The sequence below is a fragment of the Scyliorhinus canicula genome, chromosome 19, assembly GCF_902713615.1.
Source record: "Scyliorhinus canicula chromosome 19, sScyCan1.1, whole genome shotgun sequence".
In the NCBI taxonomy this organism is placed as follows: domain Eukaryota; kingdom Metazoa; phylum Chordata; class Chondrichthyes; order Carcharhiniformes; family Scyliorhinidae; genus Scyliorhinus; species Scyliorhinus canicula.
Window position 1 is genome coordinate 104,246,909 of NC_052164.1, and position 20,525 is coordinate 104,267,433.

Consider the following 20,525-nt stretch of genomic DNA (forward strand, 5'->3'; position numbering starts at 1 on the left):
TGACGGAGTCCCTGGTCGTGCACCCGGACCCTGTGTGGGCCAGCTGGTGGGTGTGTTCGCAGACATCTTCAGCCTCTCCGTACCCCTGTTCCGAAGTTCCCACCTGCTTTTACGGGCAGCAAGGTAGCATTGTGGTTAGCACAATTGCTTCACAGCTCCAGGGTCCCAGGTTCGATTCCCGGCTTGAGTCACTGTCTGTGTGGAGTCTGCACATTCTCCTTGTGTCTGTGTGGATTTCCTCCGGGTGCTCTGGTTTCCTACCACAGTCCAAAGATGGGCAGGTTAGGTGGATTGGCCATGCTAAATCGCCCTCAGTGTCCAAAATTGCCCTTAGTGTTGGGTGGGGTTACTAGGTTATGGGGATAGGGTGGAGGTGTGGGCTTGGGTAGGGTGCTCTTTCCAAGAGCCGGTGCAGACCCGATGGGCTGAATGGCCTCCTTCTGCACTGTAAATTCTATAAGAAGATCACAATCACACTGGTGCCAAAAAATGAACCAGGAAATGTGCCTCACCGACTACCGTCAGGTAGCCTTGGCACCTATCATTGAGGTTCGAGAGGTTGGTCATGAGACACATCAACTCCATACTCCCAGGCGGATACCACAGTGGCGCAGGGGCTCGAAAGGCAGTTACAGAGAGATGCAAAATTATAGAGTAGTTATAACAGTAGTGTAAAGAGCAGAGCGGGTCAAGAGTTCCTGAAGTGTATTCAAGAAAATTTTTGACAGTATGTTTCCTGTCCAGAGAAGGCTATGCTGGATCTGTTTCTTGAAAATGAGGCATGCGTAGGAGATCATTGAGTGGACAGTGATCATTGTATCATAAGATTTATCTGACTTTGGAAAAGGACAAGGAACAAGAGTAAGAATGATTAACAGGGGGAAAGCCAACTTCAATGAGATGAGAAAAGATCTGGGCTGAATTAATTGGAGACAAAGCTGGCGTTGAATGGTAGCTGAACAATGGGCTACCTTCAAAGAAGTGTTAGTTAGGTATATTCCCTCGAAGGGGGGGAGAAGTAGAGCAAATGAAGCCAGAGCCCAGTGGACGACAATAGAGAAGGAAGTTAAGGTAATGGAGAAAAGTTTGCCTGTGACAGATGTCAGGTGGAAAAGACAATTGTGAGCCAAGCAGACGAGAGAACGTTCAGAGGACAAGCCAGCTTGATTGCAAGTCACCAATCTTTAGATTCATAATGTGGAAAGTCCAAGAACATCAGCAGCCAGTATAACGTATTTAATTGAATTTCAGAAGATATTTAATTCTCACGTGAGAAACTCGGGTTCACAATGTTAGACATGGGGTGCTCACCACATAATTGATTTGCTAGCCAAGCCAAGCTAAATTAGCTGGAGTCAAAGTTGCCAGCACCCTCTCAGAATAGTTGAGTCAAAAAGGTTGTTAGACAGAGGTGTGTCTTCTCACCATATTCAACATCCGAACAGAAATGATCGAGAGAGGGACTTGTTGGATACCTTTGATATGCTGATTCTGCTTGCTAGCTCAGTGGAGGAGCTACAGGTGTTGGTAGAACATCTTGATCGAGTTCACCAGAAACACTATCCTGGTCAATGTTGACAAAACAAAAGTGATGGGGTTGGGTGGAAAGACCTGAAAATATTCTGATAAACTGAGTTCAGCATGAGCAGGTTGAGACCATTCCACTGTCTTGGGTCACTCATCACACAAGATGGAATTTTGCAAAAAGTGCCTGTGCTCTTTATTTAAATTGCTTTGTTCGAACTATTTTCAAAGTAAAAATGGCTTCAAGCTGCAAGAGCAGATTGTATTATGGCTAGGAGTGAGTCATAAGCTATAATTCAATTAGGTTTGGACAATAAACTGTATGCATTTTGTAAAGCAAACTAGAGTTCATAGTGATTTGATTTTGTTTGGGTCCATCTTTCTTTTGCCAACGCTTGTGACACAAACTGTGGGTTGTATAATTGTTGCATTGTACTCCATTTTAAGTTTAATACTATTGAAAATTATCAACAGTAGGTTAAAGTCCAACAGGTTTCTTTCAAACACTAGCTTTCGGAGCACTGCTCCTTCCTCGGGTGAATGAAGAGGTATGTTCCAGAAACATATATATATAGACAAATTCAAAGATGCCAGACAATGCTTAGAATGCGAGCATTTGCAGGTAATTGTCTTTACAGATCCAGAGGTAAGGGTAACCCCCAGGTTAGAAGTGTGAATTGTCTCAAGCCATTCACACCTCTTTAACCTGGGGTTACCCCTATCTCTGGATCTGCAAAGACTTAGTTACCTGCAAATGCTCGCATTCTAAGTATTGTCTGGCATCTTTGAATTTGTCTATATATATATGTTTCTGGAACATTATACTTCATTCACCTGAGGAAGGAGCAGTGCTCCGAAAGCTAGTGTTTGAAAGAAACCTGTTGGACTTCATCCTGGTGTTGTAAGACTCGTTACTGTGCTCACCCCAGTCCAACGCCGGCATCTCCACATCAAGGCTTCTCATTTATAGGCTGATGGTTTTAGAATTGCAGTCTCGTTCCAGCCTTTCTTGCAATACTTGACCATTGTCTGCTGTACACAAGTACCTTTTTTAAAACCCTTGCACTGAACTCACTCACTCACTCTCACTCGCTCACTCACACGCTGATGCACTCACTCACTCGCACGCGCACACTGATGCACTCACCCACTCGCGCACACACTGATGCACTCACTCACACACTGATGCACTCACTCGCACGCACACACTGATGCACTCACTCACTCGCACAGACGCACGCTCACTCACGCACACACTGATGCACTCACTTACTCGCACGGACGCACGCTTACTCACTTGCACGCACACACTGATGCACTCACTCGCACGCACACACTGATGCACTCACTCGCACGCACACACTGATGCACTCGCACGCACACACTGATGCATTCACTCACTCGCACGGACGCACGCTCACTCACATGCACTGTCAATAAAGAAAATATGAATTAAAGGATTTTTGATGCACTTTCTGAGGTTCAGCTTTCGTTCCTGTATAACTTCCTTCTAGGCTTGAGATTGTTTTCTGCGGCAGGATTGTCTACTTTTTCTGTGGGTTCAGGCTCATTTCAAGTTGACAGCAAAGATGTGCCAGGCACTCGCTAGTTTTGGAACAATAAAGCAGTTCTTTATTTAGGCAACGAGAGGGAGAGGCTGTTCCTTTCACTCCCAAGGTCTAAACCTTGGAGCAGCACGGTAGCACACTGGTTAGCACTGTGACTTCACAGCTCCAGGGTCCCAGGTTCAATTCCCCGCTGGGTCACTGTCTGTGCGGAGTCTGCACGTTCTTCCCGTGTCTGCGTGGGTTTGCTCCGGGTGCTCCAGTTTCTTCCCACAGTCCAAAGGTGTGCTGGTTAGGTGAACTGGCTGTGCTAAATTACCTCTTGGTGTCCAGGGATGTGCAGGCTGGGTTATGAGATCACGGAGATAGGGCGGGGTGGTCACTCATAAATGGGCTGAGTGCTCATTCGAAAGGTCAGTGCAGACTCGACGGGCCAAAGGCCTCCTGCACGGTAGGGATTCTATGATGCTTTCTCAGAGAAATTGGCAGAAGTGTTTAGAATGTACAGTGCAGGAGGAGGCCATTTGGCCCATCGAGTCTGCACCAACCCTTGGAAAGACCATCACACTTTCACCCTATGCCCACAACCCAGTAACCCCTCCTAACCTTTTTTTTGGACACCAAGGGCAATTGAACCCGGGTCCCTGCTGCTGTGAGACAGCAGTGCTAACCACTGTGCTGCCCTGGGGAGTGAAGATGCATTCTGAATATGGGTCCACAAACCAAAAATAATGAAATAAAAGAAACTATTTCTTATTCAAAATTAGTAATTCCAAGAGCAGTTTTAGCTGACATTAGATTTAGGAGTTCTAAATTTTTTAAATTGTTGTTTGTTGAATGGATTGATCCATTTTTATTGGCAAAGTTTAAAACGATCTAGTAAATATGGAAATGTCTGCTTTGTAACGTGATCATTGACCTCAAAAATTGACTTAATTTCTCCGCAAAACTAGTTCCACCCTAACCTCCAAGAAGTTAGTTGGGTGAGGCTGGGTAGTGTTAAACACACACTTCCTGTCCAGCTATTTCAACAGAAAAAGGAAGACCTTGTGCAGCTTGCAACATGTTTAATTTTTCCACTGGACGTGGGCCTTGCTGGCAACGCCAGCATTTGTTGCCCATACCCATTGCCCTTGAACTGAGCAGCCACTGCAGGAGTCAGTCATGTTACTGTTGGTCTGGAGTCACATGTGGGTCAAACCATCTAAGGATGGCAGATTTGCTTCCCTAAATGACATTAGTGAACCAGATGAGTCAATTGATAGTTTTGGGGTCAGGTTTACTGGAACCAGCATGTATTACAGATTTATTAATTGAAATTAAAATCCACCCCCATCATAATAGTTGTTTTGAAAACCTTTAACTGTAAATACATTGCAACACAACTGCCGTTTGCAATGGATAAGTGGAAACTGTTTAAAGTCTGACACAAAACTACTGAAACAATATAATAATGGTATATTGTTGAAATAAAACCATGTTATTCACAGACTGTCAAACAGAAGTAGGGAAGGTGTTAGGCAGGGTTAGGCACCATGAGCCTAGTTGGAACATCAACTTTTGACCACAAACACACAAGTTAGAATCCAGCCGCCTTGATTGCTTTCATGTGGGCAGCACGGCGACGCAGTGGTTAACGCTGCTGCCTCACTATGCCGAGGACCAGGGTTCGATCCCGGCCCCGGGTCACTGTCCGTGTGGGGTTTGTACATTCTCCCTGTGTCTGCGTGGGTCCTATCCCCACAACTCAAAAGGATATATGGGGTAGCTCAATTGGCCACACTAAATTGCCCCTTAATTGGAAATAAACATAATTGGCTGCTCTAAATTTTGAAAAAAACATTATTGCTTTGTGCAGAAGTTTAACAGTTGGAAGCCGGACTATGAATTGTGTGTATAATGGTGTTAACAGATAGTTAATAAAGCCGCAAATGGTGATAAAATTTGGAATTGAAGTTTTTCCTGTCTCAGCTGGCTGTAAATGTTCTGCAGGAAATTTGTTTTGATGGCCTCAACTTGCTTTCCCAGTGGGTGATAGTCCATCGGAGAATAATTCTCATAGTTTGGTGTAAACTGGGTAGGTTTGTTCCCTGCTGGGTCGCTGTCTGTGCGGAGTCTGCACGTTCTCCCCGTGTCTGCGTGGGTTTCCTCCGGGTGCTCCGGTTTCCTCCCATAGTTCAAAGACGTGCAGGTTAGGTGGATTGGCCATGCTAAATTGCCCTTAGTGTCCAAAAAGTTTAGAAGGGTTTATTGGGTTACGGGGATAGGGCGGAAGTGAGAGCTTAAGTGGGTCAGTGTAGCTCGATGGGCTGAATGGCCTCCTTCTGCATTGTATGTTCTATGTTTGTAAATTTGGCAATCTTTAATTGCGAGAAGAATGCGTGGGAAATGGAGGATACAAAATGAAGACTGTCATCGAGAGTCATATCACATGAGTAGGTTGATTTGTGAGTCAGTGAAAGTTCTAATTGGTGCTATTTGTGCAGTAAAATTTATTCCTAAAAATCATCTAAAACATTAGAAAAGTTAGTTCTAATAAAGTTAGTTGTATCTTTAAAAAAAGTGCTCCTCCTCCCCTACAATTTTCTTTTTATTCCTACAAAGTATTTATCCTCTTAATGTATCTAAATAGGATGATCATATGCAGAATTAGATGGTTGTGGAACTGAATCCTTGTGTATGATTTTCTTTCCACTGTGATTGAGATTTGTCAATTGAGCCATTGATGTTAATGTAGGTCAAGGCACAGCTTTATAATTAGCACCATCTGACAAAATTCTTCAGCCAACTCGCATCTTGTTGATATATATTTTGAGTATGTGGAAGAGAGTTAACTGTAAGTTATAACAAATAAGCTGTACTTATCTCACCATGTGTTTCTGTTCCACAGCCGTGGTCATCATTGCTCAGGAACTGGAACTCATTAGCTGTCACTCACCCAGGATACATGGCCTTCTTAACTTATGATGAGGTAAAAGCAAGACTCCAGAAATTCATCCACAAACCTGGGAGGTAAGGACATTAACAACAGCAATATCATTTTGTGGGGTGGTAAAATAGAAGGAGGGAATGAGAGCCAGATTGACTTTCACACATGACTGAGACAGGATGTCATGATTTCATTAACAACTCTCAATTTTCCTTGGGTAATTTATGCTTCTTGTAGCCAAATTAGAGATCAAAACATGGCAAAGCAAAAATGTTCCTTCAGATACATTTTTGTGTGGTAAGTGTAGAGTGATGGATGGTGGGATCCTATTTAATATTCTTTACATGGTGAATTTTTCATTGATATTGTTAGTTGAAAGCAATCAAAAATTCTCGAAGGACACCTACCTTCAGGCAGCTGAGAGCTTCGGAGCTGTGAGGGACATTCTTTTGGGACAGAGGATAAAAGAGAGCGTGGGGCTTGAGGCCTTCACCTACCTTCGGCAGCGGAGAGCATAGGACCGGCGAGGGGCATGCTTTCTGGACAGAGGATAAAAGCAAGCACATGTTCGAGGCCTTCACCTACCTTCAACCAGCGGAGACACTGGACCGGCGAGGGGCATGCTTTCTGGACAGAGGATAAAAGCTCGAGGTCTTCACCTAAGGAAGCTATCGATAGGTTGGTCAGATGGGCAGAGCAGTGGCAGATGGTATTTGACCCTGATAAGTGTATGGTGATGCACTTCAGAAGAAGAAACAAGACAAGGGAGTATGTAATGAATGGCAAGACTCTAGGAAACTCAGGAACTTGGGGTACTTCCCGTACCAGCCTCCCTGGACAGGTGCCGGAATGTGGCGACTAGGGGCTTTTGACAGTAACTTAATTGAAGCCTACTCGTGACAATAAGCGATTTTCATTTTTCATTTCATACTTGTTCACAGATCCATAAAGGCGGCAGAGCAGGTGAATAGGGTAGTCAAGAAGGCAGATGGGGCACTTGCCGTTGTCAGTCGTGGTATTGGATATAAGAGCAAGGAGGTTATGTTGGAGATGTACAGAATGTTAGTTTGGCCACAGCTGGAGTACTGTGTGCAGTTCTGGTCACCCCACTATAGGAAGGAGGTAATTGCACTAGAGGGGGTACAGAGGAGATTCACCATGATTGTTGTCTGGGATGGAGCTATAAGTAGAGCCTGGATAGGTTTGGATTGTCGTCTTTAGAGCCAGAAGGTTGAGGGGGCATATGATTAAGGTGTATAAGATTGAGGAGTATGGACAGGGTAAATAGGAAGCAGCTGTGGCATAGTTTTAGGGCGAGAGGCAGGAGATTGAGGCGATTTGAGAAAACAAATGTTTAGTCAGTGGTGGTGAGAATCTGGAATGCACGGCCTGGGAAGGTAGTGGAGTCTGGAAACCTCACAACCTTTAAAAAGCACTTGGATGAGCAATTGAAACACCATCAAGTTCAAGAATATGGGACAAATGCTGGTAAATGGGATTAGCACGAGATTAGGAGTAGTTATTGTTGGTGCAGATTCGGTGGGCCGAAAGGCATTTTCTGCACTGTATGGCTGTGACGTTCAGCTGGTCCTGGCTGAAAGAAACCATTGAATCTACCTCTACCATGCGCTTAAGCAGTGCACTCCAGATCCTTACCACTCCAGAAAAAATGCTTTTCCTCATTTCACCATTGATTCCATCACTTTTATTCGTGTCATTTTGTTCTTGATCTTCTGCCAATGAGACCATTTTTTCTTTTTGTTTTAAAAAAAAACAATTTTTATTGAGATTTTTGAAAAATGTGTAACAACAGAACAATAATAATAATAACAATAATAAACACCTCCCGGCACCCGTAACAACGCATATAACGAAACCCCCCCCCCCCCCCCCCCCCCCCCAACAACGCATATAACGAACCCCCCACCCCCCCAAACCCAATAAACAACAAAATAAATTAACAATAAATTAAATTAACATAAACAGTGCCCCCCGGAAACCCCCCCTCCCCCCCCGGGTTGCTGCTGCTGCTGACCTAGTTCCCTATCGTTGAGCCTGAAAGTCGAGGAAAGGCTGCCACCGCCTAAAGAACCCTTGTACCGACCCCCTCAGGGCGAATTTGACCTTCTCCAGCTTAATGAATCCCGCCATGTCATTGATCCAGGTCTCCACGCTTGGGGTCTTGCGTCTTTCCATTGCAACAAGATCCTCCGTCGGGCTACTAGGGACACAAAGGCCAAAACACCGGCCTCTTTCGCCTCCTGCACTCCCGGCTCCACCCCAACCCCAAATATCATGAGTCCCCAGCCTGGCTTGACCCTGGACCCTACCACCTTCGACACCGTCCTTGCCACCCCCTGCCAGAATTCCCCCAGTGCCGGGCATGCCCAAAACATATGGGCATGGTTCGCTGGGCTCCCCGAACACCTAGTGCACCTGTCCTCACCCCCAAAAAACCTGCTCATCCTCATCCCGGACATATGAGCCCTGTGCAGTACCTTGAACTGGATGAGGCCAAGCCTCGCACATGAAGAGGAGTTGTTCACCCTCTCCAGGGCGTCTGCCCATGTCCCCTCCTCAATCTGCTCCCCCAGCTCCACTTCCACTTAGCCTTCAGCTCCTCTACCGACGCCTCCTCCACCTCCTGCATCACCTGGTAGATGTCAGACACCTTCCCATCCCCGACCCACACCCCGAAAGCACCCTATCCCTTACCCCCCGTGGGGGCAGCGAACCGAACCCCTCCACCTGCTGCCTAGCAAGCTCCTTGACCTGAAGGTACCTGAACATATTCCCTGGGGGGAGCTCAAACTTCTCCTCCAGCTCACCCAGGCTCGCAAACCTCCTGTCAATGAACAGGTCTCCCAACTTCCTTATGCCCGCCCTGTGCCACCCCAGGAACCCGCCATCAATGTTCCCTGGGACAAACCGGTGTTTCCCCCGCAGCGGGGCCTCCACCGAGCCCCCCACTTCCCCCCTGTGAGACCATTTTTTCTATTTACTCTATCCACATGCCTTATCATTTTGAACCCTTCCATTAAATCTTCTCTCAACCGTTTATCTTTAGAGAAAAGCAGTCCCAGCTTCTCCAATCCATCCATGTAACTGAAGCCCTTCAATTATAGAATCATTCTCACAAATCTTTCCTGTGTTCTTTCTAAAGCCTTCAAAGTTTTTCAAGAAATTCCGTGTCTAGAATTAGACACACTACTAGAAGCCAAACTAGAGTTTCCAAAAGGTTCATAACTTGCTTGCTTTTGTACCAGTTGCTTCTTTACACCAGTGGTGTATATTTTCAATTTGGAACGCTGAGAAAAATGTGACCCAGGGAGGAATAGTCCCCACATGACAGGATTTCAGAACTTACTGGACAGTTGGTTGAGGTTTCAATAGGGAAACATTTTGGGAATAGTGACCACAGTTCCGTAACTCTTAGGGTACTTTTGGACAGGGATGAGGGTAACCCTCACGTTAAGGTGCTAAACTAGGGAACAGCAAATTACGATAACATTAGACAGGAATTGACGAATTTGGATTGGGTGCGGCTGTTGGATAATAAACATTGGATATGTGGGAGTCTTTCGAGCAACAGTTGATTAGGATTCAGGAAAGTAATGTTCCTGAGAGAACGAAGGATAATTATTGGAAGTTTAGGGAGCCCCGGATAACGAGAGATATTGTGAACCTCGTCAAAAAGAAAAAGACTTTTCTACGGTCTAGAAGGGTGGGAACAGTCAAAACCCTTGAGTATAAAAAAAAGTAGGGAGGTACTGAAGCGGGAAATTAAGAGGGCTTGGAGGGGGTCATGGAAAGTCCTTGGCAAGTAGAATTAAGATGAATCCCAAAGCTTTTTATTCACATGTAAAAAGCAAGAGGGTGGACAGGGAAAGGATTGGACTACTCCAGGACAATGGGGGGGAATCTGTGTTGAGCCAGAGGAAATGGATGAGGTACTAAATGAATACTTTGCATCAGTGTTCACTAAAGAAAGGGAAGTTGATTCTTGGAGAGTGTGTGAGAACAGTCTAGATCATGTTAACATCGAAAAGCAGCAGATATTGGGTCTTTAAAAATATATTAAGGTAGATAAGTCTCCTGGGCCAGATGGGATTTATCCCAGAATACTGAGGGAAACCAGGGAGAAAATTGCTGGGGCCTTGACTGACATCTTTATCTTCATTGGCTACAGGTGAGATCCCAGAGGACTGGAGAATAGCTAATGTGGTACTGCTGTTTAAGAAAGGCAGTAGGGATAATCCTGGAAACTATAGGCCGGTGAGCCTCACATCGGTAGTAGGTAAATTATTGGAGAGAACTCTCAGGGACAGGATTTATACCCATTTGTAAAAAGATGCACACGGAAGCGATAGACAGCATGGTTTGTGAAGGAGAGGTTTTTGAGGAGGTGACAAAGATGATTGATGAGGGGAGGGCAGTAGATGTTGTTTAGATGGACTTCATTAAAGGCTTTGCCAAGGTGCCTCATGGCAGACTGGTACAAAAGGTGAAGTCAAACGGGATCAGAGGTGAGGTGGTAAGATGGATACAGAACTGGCCTGGTCACAAGGCAAAGGGCAGCAGTAGAAGGGTATTTTTCTGAATGGAAGGTTGTGACTAATGGAATTCCACAGGGATGTAAGTTTGGGCCTCTGTTGTTTATGGTTTGCATAAACGATTTGGAGGGAAATGTAGCTAGTCTGATTAGTAAGTTCGCGGATGGCACCAAGTTTGATTGAGTGGCAGATAGTGTTGATGTCAGAGGATACAGCAGGACATAGATAGGTTGGAGACTTGGGCAGAAAAATGGCAAATGGAGTTTAATACGGACAAATGTGAAGTAATGCATTTTGGTAGGTGTAACATAGAGGGGAAATATACCGTAAATGGTAAAACTCTTGGGAATATAGAAAGTCAGAGAGATCTGGGCGTACAGGTCCATAGATCTTTGAATGTGGCAACACAAGTGGACAAGGTAGTCAAGAAAGCATATGGAATGCTTGCCTTCATTGGATGGGGCATAGAGTATAAAAACTGGCAAGTCATGCTGCAGTTGTATAGACCCTTGGTAAGGCCACACTTTGAATATTGGGCACAATTCTGGTCACCACACTACCAGAAGGATGAGGAGGCTTTGGAGAGGGTGCAGAGGAGGTTTACCAGGATGTTACCTGGCCTGGAGGGTGTTAGCTATGTGGAGAGGCTGAATAGACTCGGTCTGTTTTCATTAGAAAGATGGGGGTTGAGGGGCGACCTGATAGAAATGAAATGAAAAATTGAAAATCGCTTATTGTCACAAGTAGACTTCAAATGAAGTTACTGTGAAAAGCCCCTCATCGCCACATTCCGGCGCCTGTTCGGGGAGGCTGATACGAGAATTGAACCGTACTGCTGGCCTGCCTTGATCGGCTCTCAAGAGGGCTACAGGATTATGAGGGGCATGGATAGAGTGGATGGGCAGGCACTCTTTCCTAGGGGAGGGGGGTGGCCAGTCACCAGGTTTAAGATCCGTGGGGCAAAGTTTAGGGGAGATGTTCGAGGAAGGTTTTTTATGCAGAGGGTGGTGAGTGCCTGGAATGCGTTGCCAGGGGAGTTGTAGAAGCAGTACATTTTTTCAAAATATATATTTTTATTCTCCTTTCTCACATTTTCTCCCAAATTTGTACCCACCAATAATAAACAATAAGCAGTAACGAATATAATGCCAATCCCCATATCAACAACAACAATCCCATCCTCCCACCAACCTCCAAACAACTGCCCGCATGTTAACACTAACAACTAACAAAAAGGTATCCGTAATCACCCATAATCACCATTAACACATAGTCCCCCCCCCCCCCCCCCAAACGAAGCCGATACATTAACAACATTCAAAAGGCATCGTGACAGACAAACGGATAGGATGGGTATAGAGGGATACGGCACAAGGAAGTGCTGAGGGTTTTGGCAAAGGTTGGTTTCCTGACTGGTACAGGCTTGGAGGGCCGAAGGGCTTGTTACTGTGCTATATTGTTCTTTGTTCTTGTTAAAAATTGTTATGAGTTTTTTGTGTGTTTCACACTAGGTCCAACGGGTGCACTGCAGTGGCCTGTACTGATCTGTAAATACTGTGGATGAATCTAATCCTATCATTATTCGAAAGCACTTTGCTTCTCTAAAAATGTTTTGTTGTGTTTTTTATAAATTTAGAGTACCCAATTATTTATTTTTCCAATGAAGGGGCAATTTAGCGTCGCCAATCCACCTAACCTGCACATCTTTGGGTTGTGGGGGTGACACCCACGCAGACAGGGGGAGAATGTGCAAACTTCACACGGTCAGTGGGCCCGCGTCCTCAGTGCATGTGCAACAGTGCTAACCACTGTGTCACGTGCCACCTAGCTTCTCTAAAAATGATAAAAAGACTTTTGTGCCATGATAGATCACAATATGTGTTGCCATGACTTTTGCCACAGGAAGCAGGCCTGTACAAGGTTTAAAAAGCTGATGTATGAAAAGAAGCAACTTGCTGAGCAAAAAAAAGGATAAATTGGCAAATATAAAAATGAGTAATAAATAAAGACGGCCATTAGAGTGAGAACGGGTGAGAATATGCATGTCCAACTCACCTCAGTCTCTGGGTGCTCACTCACTCGTATTCACAAGGGAGTGGTTGAGAGTACCTATTAGTCTGTTGTGCCGGCGGGGGGGGGGGGGGGGGGGGGGGGGGGGGGGAAGAAGAGTTGAATGGAGGAGGGGGGGGGGAGTTGAATGGAGGAGGGGGGGGGGAGTTGAATGGAGGAGGGGGGGGGAGTTGAATGGAGGAGGGGGGGGGGGGGAGTTGAATGGAGGAGGGGGGGGGAGTTGAATGGAGGAGGGGGGGGGGAGTTGAATGGAGGAGGGGGGGGGGAGTTGAATGGAGGAGGGGGGGGGGAGTTGAATGGAGGAGGGGGGGGGGGAGTTGAATGGAGGAGGGGGGGGAGTTGAATGGAGGAGGGGGGGGGAGTTGAATGGAGGAGGGGGGGAGTTGAATGGAGGAGGGGGGGGAGTTGAATGGAAGAGGGGGGGGGAGTTGAATGGAGGAGGGGGGGGAGTTGAATGGAGGAGGGGGGGGGGGGAGTTGAATGGAGGAGGGGGGGGGAGTTGAATGGAGGAGGGGGGGGGAGTTGAATGGAGGAGGGGGGGAGTTGAATGGAGGAGGGGGGGAGTTGAATGGAGGAGGGGGTGAATGGAGGCTCTGGACCCTGTCCCCATCGCCACAGCCTCACAGGTGCTGCCATACCCTGCCTCTCCCACCACAGCTTGGTCCTTCCCCATGTTTGCTACTGATAGGCGCACGTGCGTCTAGCAACAGCAAATGTAGGAGAGAAATAAGACTATTGTTGGAGGAGAATGCTCTTGCAGAAATCCTCAAACTCACTGACCATTCGTATGGTATTTCCAACATTGCTCTGCTGAAATGTGGCCTGTGAGTTGGACAAGCCTGACCTAGCAGGACAAGACCAGCAGCAACACCCATCAACTGCAAGTTCACCTCCAAGGCACACCATCCTAACTTGGAACTGCCGCTGGGTCAAAAAATTTGAATTTCCTTCCTCAGCAGTACTGTACTGTGGTGGACCTTCACCACACAGACTGTAGAAGTTCAAGATAATAGCTCACAAACACCTTCTTGAGGGCAGTGAGGATGAGCAACAAATGTTGGCCATGCCATTGATCATATCTCGTGAATGAATTTTAAAAATTGAACTTCCAAATCTGACCTTCCCATTTGTTTGGGTCTTTGTGCTCTGATTTGTATTATTTAACTTCCTGTCTGTGTTTTTCTTTCAGCTACATATTCCGGCTGAGCTGCACCAGACTTGGCCAGTGGGCGATCGGCTATGTCACTGCAGATGGCAACATTCTCCAAACAATTCCTCACAACAAGCCCCTCTTCCAGGCTCTCATCGATGGATTCCGTGAAGGATTGTAGGTTCACAAACTTATTTTAGTGCTGTTAAATTACAAAAAATAATTCTCTAATCTAAGCAAGATATTAACTTCATTTTAGATTGTGTTTAACAATAAGTTTCAAAATCTTGAATCACTTCAAATATCTCAATTTACGTATAAATTATGACCTGTGTTCAATTAATCCTTATTTTCATAATGTTGTAAAGAGTAGTAGAATATAGCTTATTTTAACTGTACAGGTGTCAATAAATGATGCAATTTGAATATTGCAACTAATTGCTGATAAGAATTTGGAAAATAATGTGTTTACCATTTTTGTGGTTTTTGGACAATGTTTTTCAAAAACTCATTGAAGTTGAAAGATTAGGCAATTGGAAACACCAATGATGAACATTGATGTATGTTATATTTTGCATTCCAAGATTTGGATGTTCTTGGCTTACTTATTTCCACCTGCAAGAGTGGAAATGCTGTATTAGTTTGTGGCCACAATGAAGCCTGTAATGTTCAGCTAGTATTCAAAGGACATTGCTTAAGCTAATATGATGAGTGAAAAATTGTTAGTAAAATTTGAGGCTGAACTCAGCTGGTTCGAAGGCCTTGGGATTATTAGAACGGTTTGTTTTACTAATTGGGCGGCATATGCCATCTAGACTCCTGAAGTGAAAAGGAGAAACATACCATATTATTATTATTCTATTTGAATATTCAGCACAGCCCAACACTTACTGAATTTTCCCTGGTTCCATATGATTGAATTACCAATATCTTCAAGCTGGGATGTTCTGTGGTTTCTTCAACACACTAAAGTAGTGTTTTTAAAACATTGCTATGTGGGGAATCCCCTATTAATGCTGATATCATTTGGGGCCCTATCCTCCCATTCTCTCCCTTTGAAAGGTAGTGAGCTATTCTATAAAAAAACAAGCTATTGTTACAAGAAATGTTTCAGTATATAATAACAGAGGTAATCCACCAATAAGTTAATAAATGCAAAAATGCATAAGACTTCTTGATATCCTTCTTTGTGGAGAATGGTTTACCTGACCCCCAAATGGACAGAAATCCAAACTTGGAGACACTGGGCATCCTAAAATGGACTTCATTGGGATCATGGAAATCACTTTGAAAGATGTTATAAACTGTTTTCCAATCTGAAATCTCAGTAAATAATGTGGACTTTGAAAAAACAAGTCCAAAATATAGCAATCTGTTGTTGCAATTAAACCTTAAACACAGAAGGCTTTCATAATTCAGTGTTGTTGCTGGATTGGAGTGTTTTCCTCCTGTTATTCCACTTAATCTTCTATGGTTTAAACTCCCTGTCACGCTGCTCCCATTATTTGAACTCATGACCATTTTGGTCGGGAATGAATGTAAGGCTAATTTTGAGGATTGAAAGATCGTGATTATGTCTGAGAGGCCACCATTCACATGCAAGTCTGTCAATGAATGTTGGTAGGCTTTTGAACAGGAGGCTGGGGCAAGTCTGATCCTGTTCCTGTATATATGTGAGAAAACCTAAAGTAATAAAAGGGTATTTGACCCATCAGCCTTGCTCTACCCCAAATTGATGTCTATTTTATTCTATCACTCACTTTCCTTCCACGCCATCTGTTGAGCCCCAATTATAAGAAAAATTAATTTCCTCCTCTGATCAAGTCCTGGAATATTAGCTAATAGTGCATCCCTGGCCTTGCGACTATGTTAGCCCCCCTCCACCCCCTCTTGAAAAAGAACCAGGAATAGGTGTGGAGAAAGCAACAGGAAGAAGCATTCACTCCAGTTAAGAAAGAATTGACTACTTCCAGCTTGTTAACATACTATGATCCCCGCCAAACAACTAATAGTCACATGTGATACGTCACTGTACAACATTGCTATCTTATCACACACTATGGACGAGGAGAGGCCGATCGCTTTCGCATCCCAGGCACTGGCTGTGACCGAGCGCAATCACGTGCAAATTGGGAACGAGGGCCTGGCAGTTGTCTTCACGGTGAAGAAATTCCATCAGTATTTGTTCAGTCTGCGGTTCATGATTGTCACGGACCACAAGCCACTTCTAGATCTTATTTAAAGAAGACCAAGCGATTCCGCCCATCGCGTCCGCCAGGATACAGTGTTGGGTCCTCCTGCTAGCTGCCTATGAGTGCTCATTTGAACATCGTCCAGGTACCCAGATCGAAAACGTGCATGCATTAAGTTGACTGCCATTGCCGACACGGCCTCCTTCGCCTAGGACTGACGAGGTAGTTCAACTTTATGGTTTACCAAACTAATTCCTGGGATGGCACGGCTGACGTACAAGGAGAGATTGAATTGGTTAGGATTGTAAATCTGCGAGTGGACACAGACCGGCCTGGTCTTTCAGAAATTCGACGGCATCTTTTGTGGGGTATGCGTGTTGTCATCCTGGGTAAGGGTCAAGATCTGATCTTGAGGGACCTGCACAATAGGCACCTAGGGGTGTCCAAAATGTAAATGCTCGCCCGTAACTATACTTGGTGGCCAGGCCTGGACACAGAGGTAGAGAGGATAGCCCAGCAGTGTGGTGTACATCAGGAGTGACAGAAGCTTCCTCCATGGGAATGGCCGGGACAACCGTACGTGTGGTTACACACTGACTTTGCGGGCCCCTTTCAAGACTTGATGTCTTACTCCTGATAGATGCCCACTCTGAATGGTTGGAAGTCCATAGAATATCGTCAACCACCTCGAAGGTGCATCTGTGTTTCAGTACGCACCGTATCCAGAATTGTTGGTTACCGACAATGAAACTCCTTTCACAAGTGAGGAATTCTCAGGATTCCTGAAGACAAACGGGAATGGCACATCTGTAGGACCCCATATTACCCGGCTTCCAACCGGCTGACAATGCAGATGTTCAAGCGAGGGATGAGAAAGTAGTCTTCGGGTAAATGGACACGGGACTGGCCAGATTCTTGTCCTGCTAAGGGACCACTCCACATGCGCGTCTGGGGTAGCACTGGCTGAATTATTAATGAACTGCAGTCTTCAAACCGGTTTTCGTCAGGAGCAGCGATGTCTTACTGCAATTATACAGGGCCTTGGTGAGGCCGCACCTGGAATATTGTGTGTAGTTTTGGTCTGGCCTACATGTGTCACCAGACCCACAGCAATGTGGTTGACTCTTAACTGTCCTCTGAAATGGCTGAACAAGTCATTCATTCGAGAGCAATTTGCAATGGGCAGAATGTGATCTTGCCAATGACACCTACGTTCCATGAAAGGATAAAATTATTGAACTATTTTTCTGAAGCCTGAAACCATCCGCATCACTCTTCCCTGAACCCTCTCTAATGCACCCGCACTATATATTTGAAATAGGGTGATCATAGTCTTAAATAAGTCTCACCTTTGCTTTGGTTAATGTGAGTGAAACATGATCTGATCTGTAGTTATGTCCTGAATAATAGTTTTAGGTGGTTAAAGTTAGCATTTAAGAAATGGAAAGAAATTTCAACACCAATTCTGCTCATCCTATCTTCCAGTTTGGCATGTCCCAAGGACAACTGTAACGAACGAAGAAGTTGCACAACTTCACGATTCTTAGTGACTAACACAAATGTTGTTGTCATGTGAAATTATATTGTGTGTGGTATTCGGAGAAAATATTTGACGTCTTTGGTTTTACTCTTTCCCAGTTACCTGTTTCCTGATGGACGCAGTCAAAATCCAGATCTGACTGGTTTGTGTGAGCCAACACCACATGACCATATTAAAGTGACACAGGTATGTGTTCTGCCCTATCTGATCCTGCTCTTTGGGGAGCTCTGCTGGCTGCTTTCAACAAAACGCCATTGATTCTTTCCACATTTTAAATTTTTTTTAGTTAATCTATAAACTTGTTGAGTTGAAAAGCTGTTGTAATGTTCTGTATTGCACCAGGTACATAGCCAGCATAAATGCTGCCTATTTTCACTTGTACCCTCTGGTTGCTGCATCTGATTCCAGGATATATTTTCCAGATTTTCCCAACTCTGTTTAACCAGAATATTCTGGGCCATTCATGCTTCCCTTTTTTAGTTGACTACTATTTCACTCCACAAAGCATAGTTCAGCACCCTGAGCATGTGATCACATTTCTGTTTGCCAGATTGACGGACTGACAGCTGCTTAGGTTATCTCACTTGAGAGGGCATGTTGTTCATGTTTCTCTTGTTGATGATTAGACATATAATAATTTATGAACACTATCTTGTACTGCTTCAAGCTTTAGGATCCCAGACCAGACCCCAACAGTGGCTAATGATACACCAAAACCCCAATATTTGAATTTATTTGTAAGTCTGTACAGCAAGAGTGCTTCGCTCCAGGAGTGATTGCATGAAGAAATATTTTTAAAGCAAAACTTTATTATGAAAGCAACATTAAACTTTTAACTTCACACCCGAAAAGGACAGCCTACAATTGCCCCTTTACACCACTACTCAATTTCCCATTAAACAAAAAGAAAATAAACATTCAGATCTCAATCTAGTTTACCGTGGAAGAATTGTAGATTCACCTCCTCTACAAAACTTTTTTCAAATGCTCCTTCTCTAAGGATTTTCAAAATGTGTCTCTGCATTCCTTGGCTCCACCTCATTTCCCCAGCCGCAAAACAAATGATCTCTGCAGGCCGCAAAGCACATAATCTCCCCAGGGATTTTCCCAGTCAGACCACAGTCCATTAGCCCAGATTGAAAAACTCATTCCTTTGTCAATTTCACCTTCTGACTGCTAATAGCACCCAGGCCTTGCAGAACAGAATTTTTTTAAAAAATGACCACTGCATAAGCACATTCTAATCCCAGCCTTTTAACCCTTGAATTGCCCAATTCTTAGAATCCAGTATTCCTAAAATCTTCCAGTCGTGTCACACCTAAAATGATTCTAGTTTCTTTTTTGACTGGGTCTTAAATGTTGGAAAACTGAAAGACTTTCTTAGTTTTATTTGCTTTTTGTTGTTAGATGGTCAGGGAAGTGACAAAGACACGAGGCTCATTCAACCCTTTGAACTTTATAAACTATTCAATCCATTTATTTTGTGGGATGACTTCAGGCCTTGCTATCTTTACTTGGAATTTTGGAGGAGCAGGAACTGTGGTTAAGAGAAGATGGAGAGGGAAACTGACTAGAAAGTGCATTTGAAAAGGAAGGTGATTTATACAAAGGTTTGAGATCCACCCAAATTAGTATCATGATACCAGCAATTTGTTGAAGCCTAAGTACTGAAGTTATGTTTGTACTGAGTGTGCATGGTCGTAACAATGTGTCATTTCAAGCATTTCATGCTTGTCGTTTAGTATTGTCCACATTTCCCTAGAGTCTCTGAGCGTCCATTTTGTGTTCTGAAAGTGGCCATCCCAGATGGCTACACTACCGTGCTGCAGATAAATTCCATGTTGCAACTTCAACTCAACCCTGCAGACATTGCAAAAGGGAAAATGTAGAGAGCAGTGACTAACCTTCGCAGAATGCTATCACCTGTTTAATTGCAGTCATTTTATGTTTATTTTATGACTAGGAGTTTTTCATAGTAACTTCCATTGTAGAGTATGTAAGCCTACTTGTGACAATAATAAAGCTAATTATGCTTTTGTGAGATGAGGGCATCATTGGCAAGGCCAGCATTAGTTGCCTAATTCTAATTGCCATTGAGAAAGCCTTGGTAAGCTGCCTTGTGGAACCTCAGCATTCAATCTGGTGCATGAACACAAACAGTGCTGTTAGAAAGGGAGTTCCAGGATTTTGATCCAGTGACAGTAAAGGAATGACGATATAGTTCCAAGTCACAATGGTCTGTGGCTTGGAGAGGAACTTTCAGGTGGCTGTGTTCCTATGTGCCTGCAGGTTAGGAAGGTGATGCCAGAGGAGTCATGGCAAATTGTTGGAGTGTATCTTGTATATTGTACACAATGTTGCCACTGTGCTGGTAGTGGAGAGAGTGAATGTCTAAGGTGGTGAATGGGGTGCCAAGCAAGCAGGCTGCTTTGTCCTGGATGGTATTGGTCCTCTTGAGTGTTGTTGGAGGTTCAGTTATTCAGGCAAGTGGAGAGTATATCATCACACTCTCGGGAAGTGAATGACTGCTGACACAATTCCCAGTCTTTGACCTACTCTTGTAAAGACCGTATTTATATTGCTGGTCTAATTCAGTACCTGGTCAATGGATTGTGGTTGAATGCCAAGGAGCGATGGTGAGATTTTCTCTTCTTGGAGGTGGTCATTGCCTGGCACTTGTGTGGCACAAATGTTTCTTGCCACTTATCAACCCAAGCCTGGATATTATCCAGGTCTTGCTGCATTTGGACATGGACTGCTCAAGTATCTGAGGAGTTCCGAATGGTGTTGAACATTGTGCAGTCACCCGCAAGAATTCCCACTTCTGACCTTATGATGGAAGGAAGGTCATTGATGAAGCAGCTGAAGATGGTTGGGCCTACGACACTACCCTGAGGAACTCCTGCAGTGATTCCCTGGAACTGAGATCATCGACCTCCAACAACCGCAACTGCACGCAGAACAATAATTTTCACTGTACCTCGGTACACGTGACAATAAAC

At 44.6% G+C, this 20,525-nt stretch overlaps 1 protein-coding gene across 1 annotated transcript in view; it reads left to right on the plus strand.

Moving 5' to 3' along the window:
- cbl (Cbl proto-oncogene, E3 ubiquitin protein ligase) overlaps positions 1-20,525 on the plus strand; it is a 163,429-nt gene that overhangs the window by 104,437 nt on the left and 38,467 nt on the right. Inside the window, exons 4-6 of the mRNA XM_038778675.1 lie at positions 5,980-6,101; positions 13,831-13,968; positions 17,622-17,709. Of these exons, the coding sequence (XP_038634603.1) occupies positions 5,980-6,101; positions 13,831-13,968; positions 17,622-17,709 (348 nt within the window). The remainder of the gene's footprint in view (positions 1-5,979; positions 6,102-13,830; positions 13,969-17,621; positions 17,710-20,525) is intronic.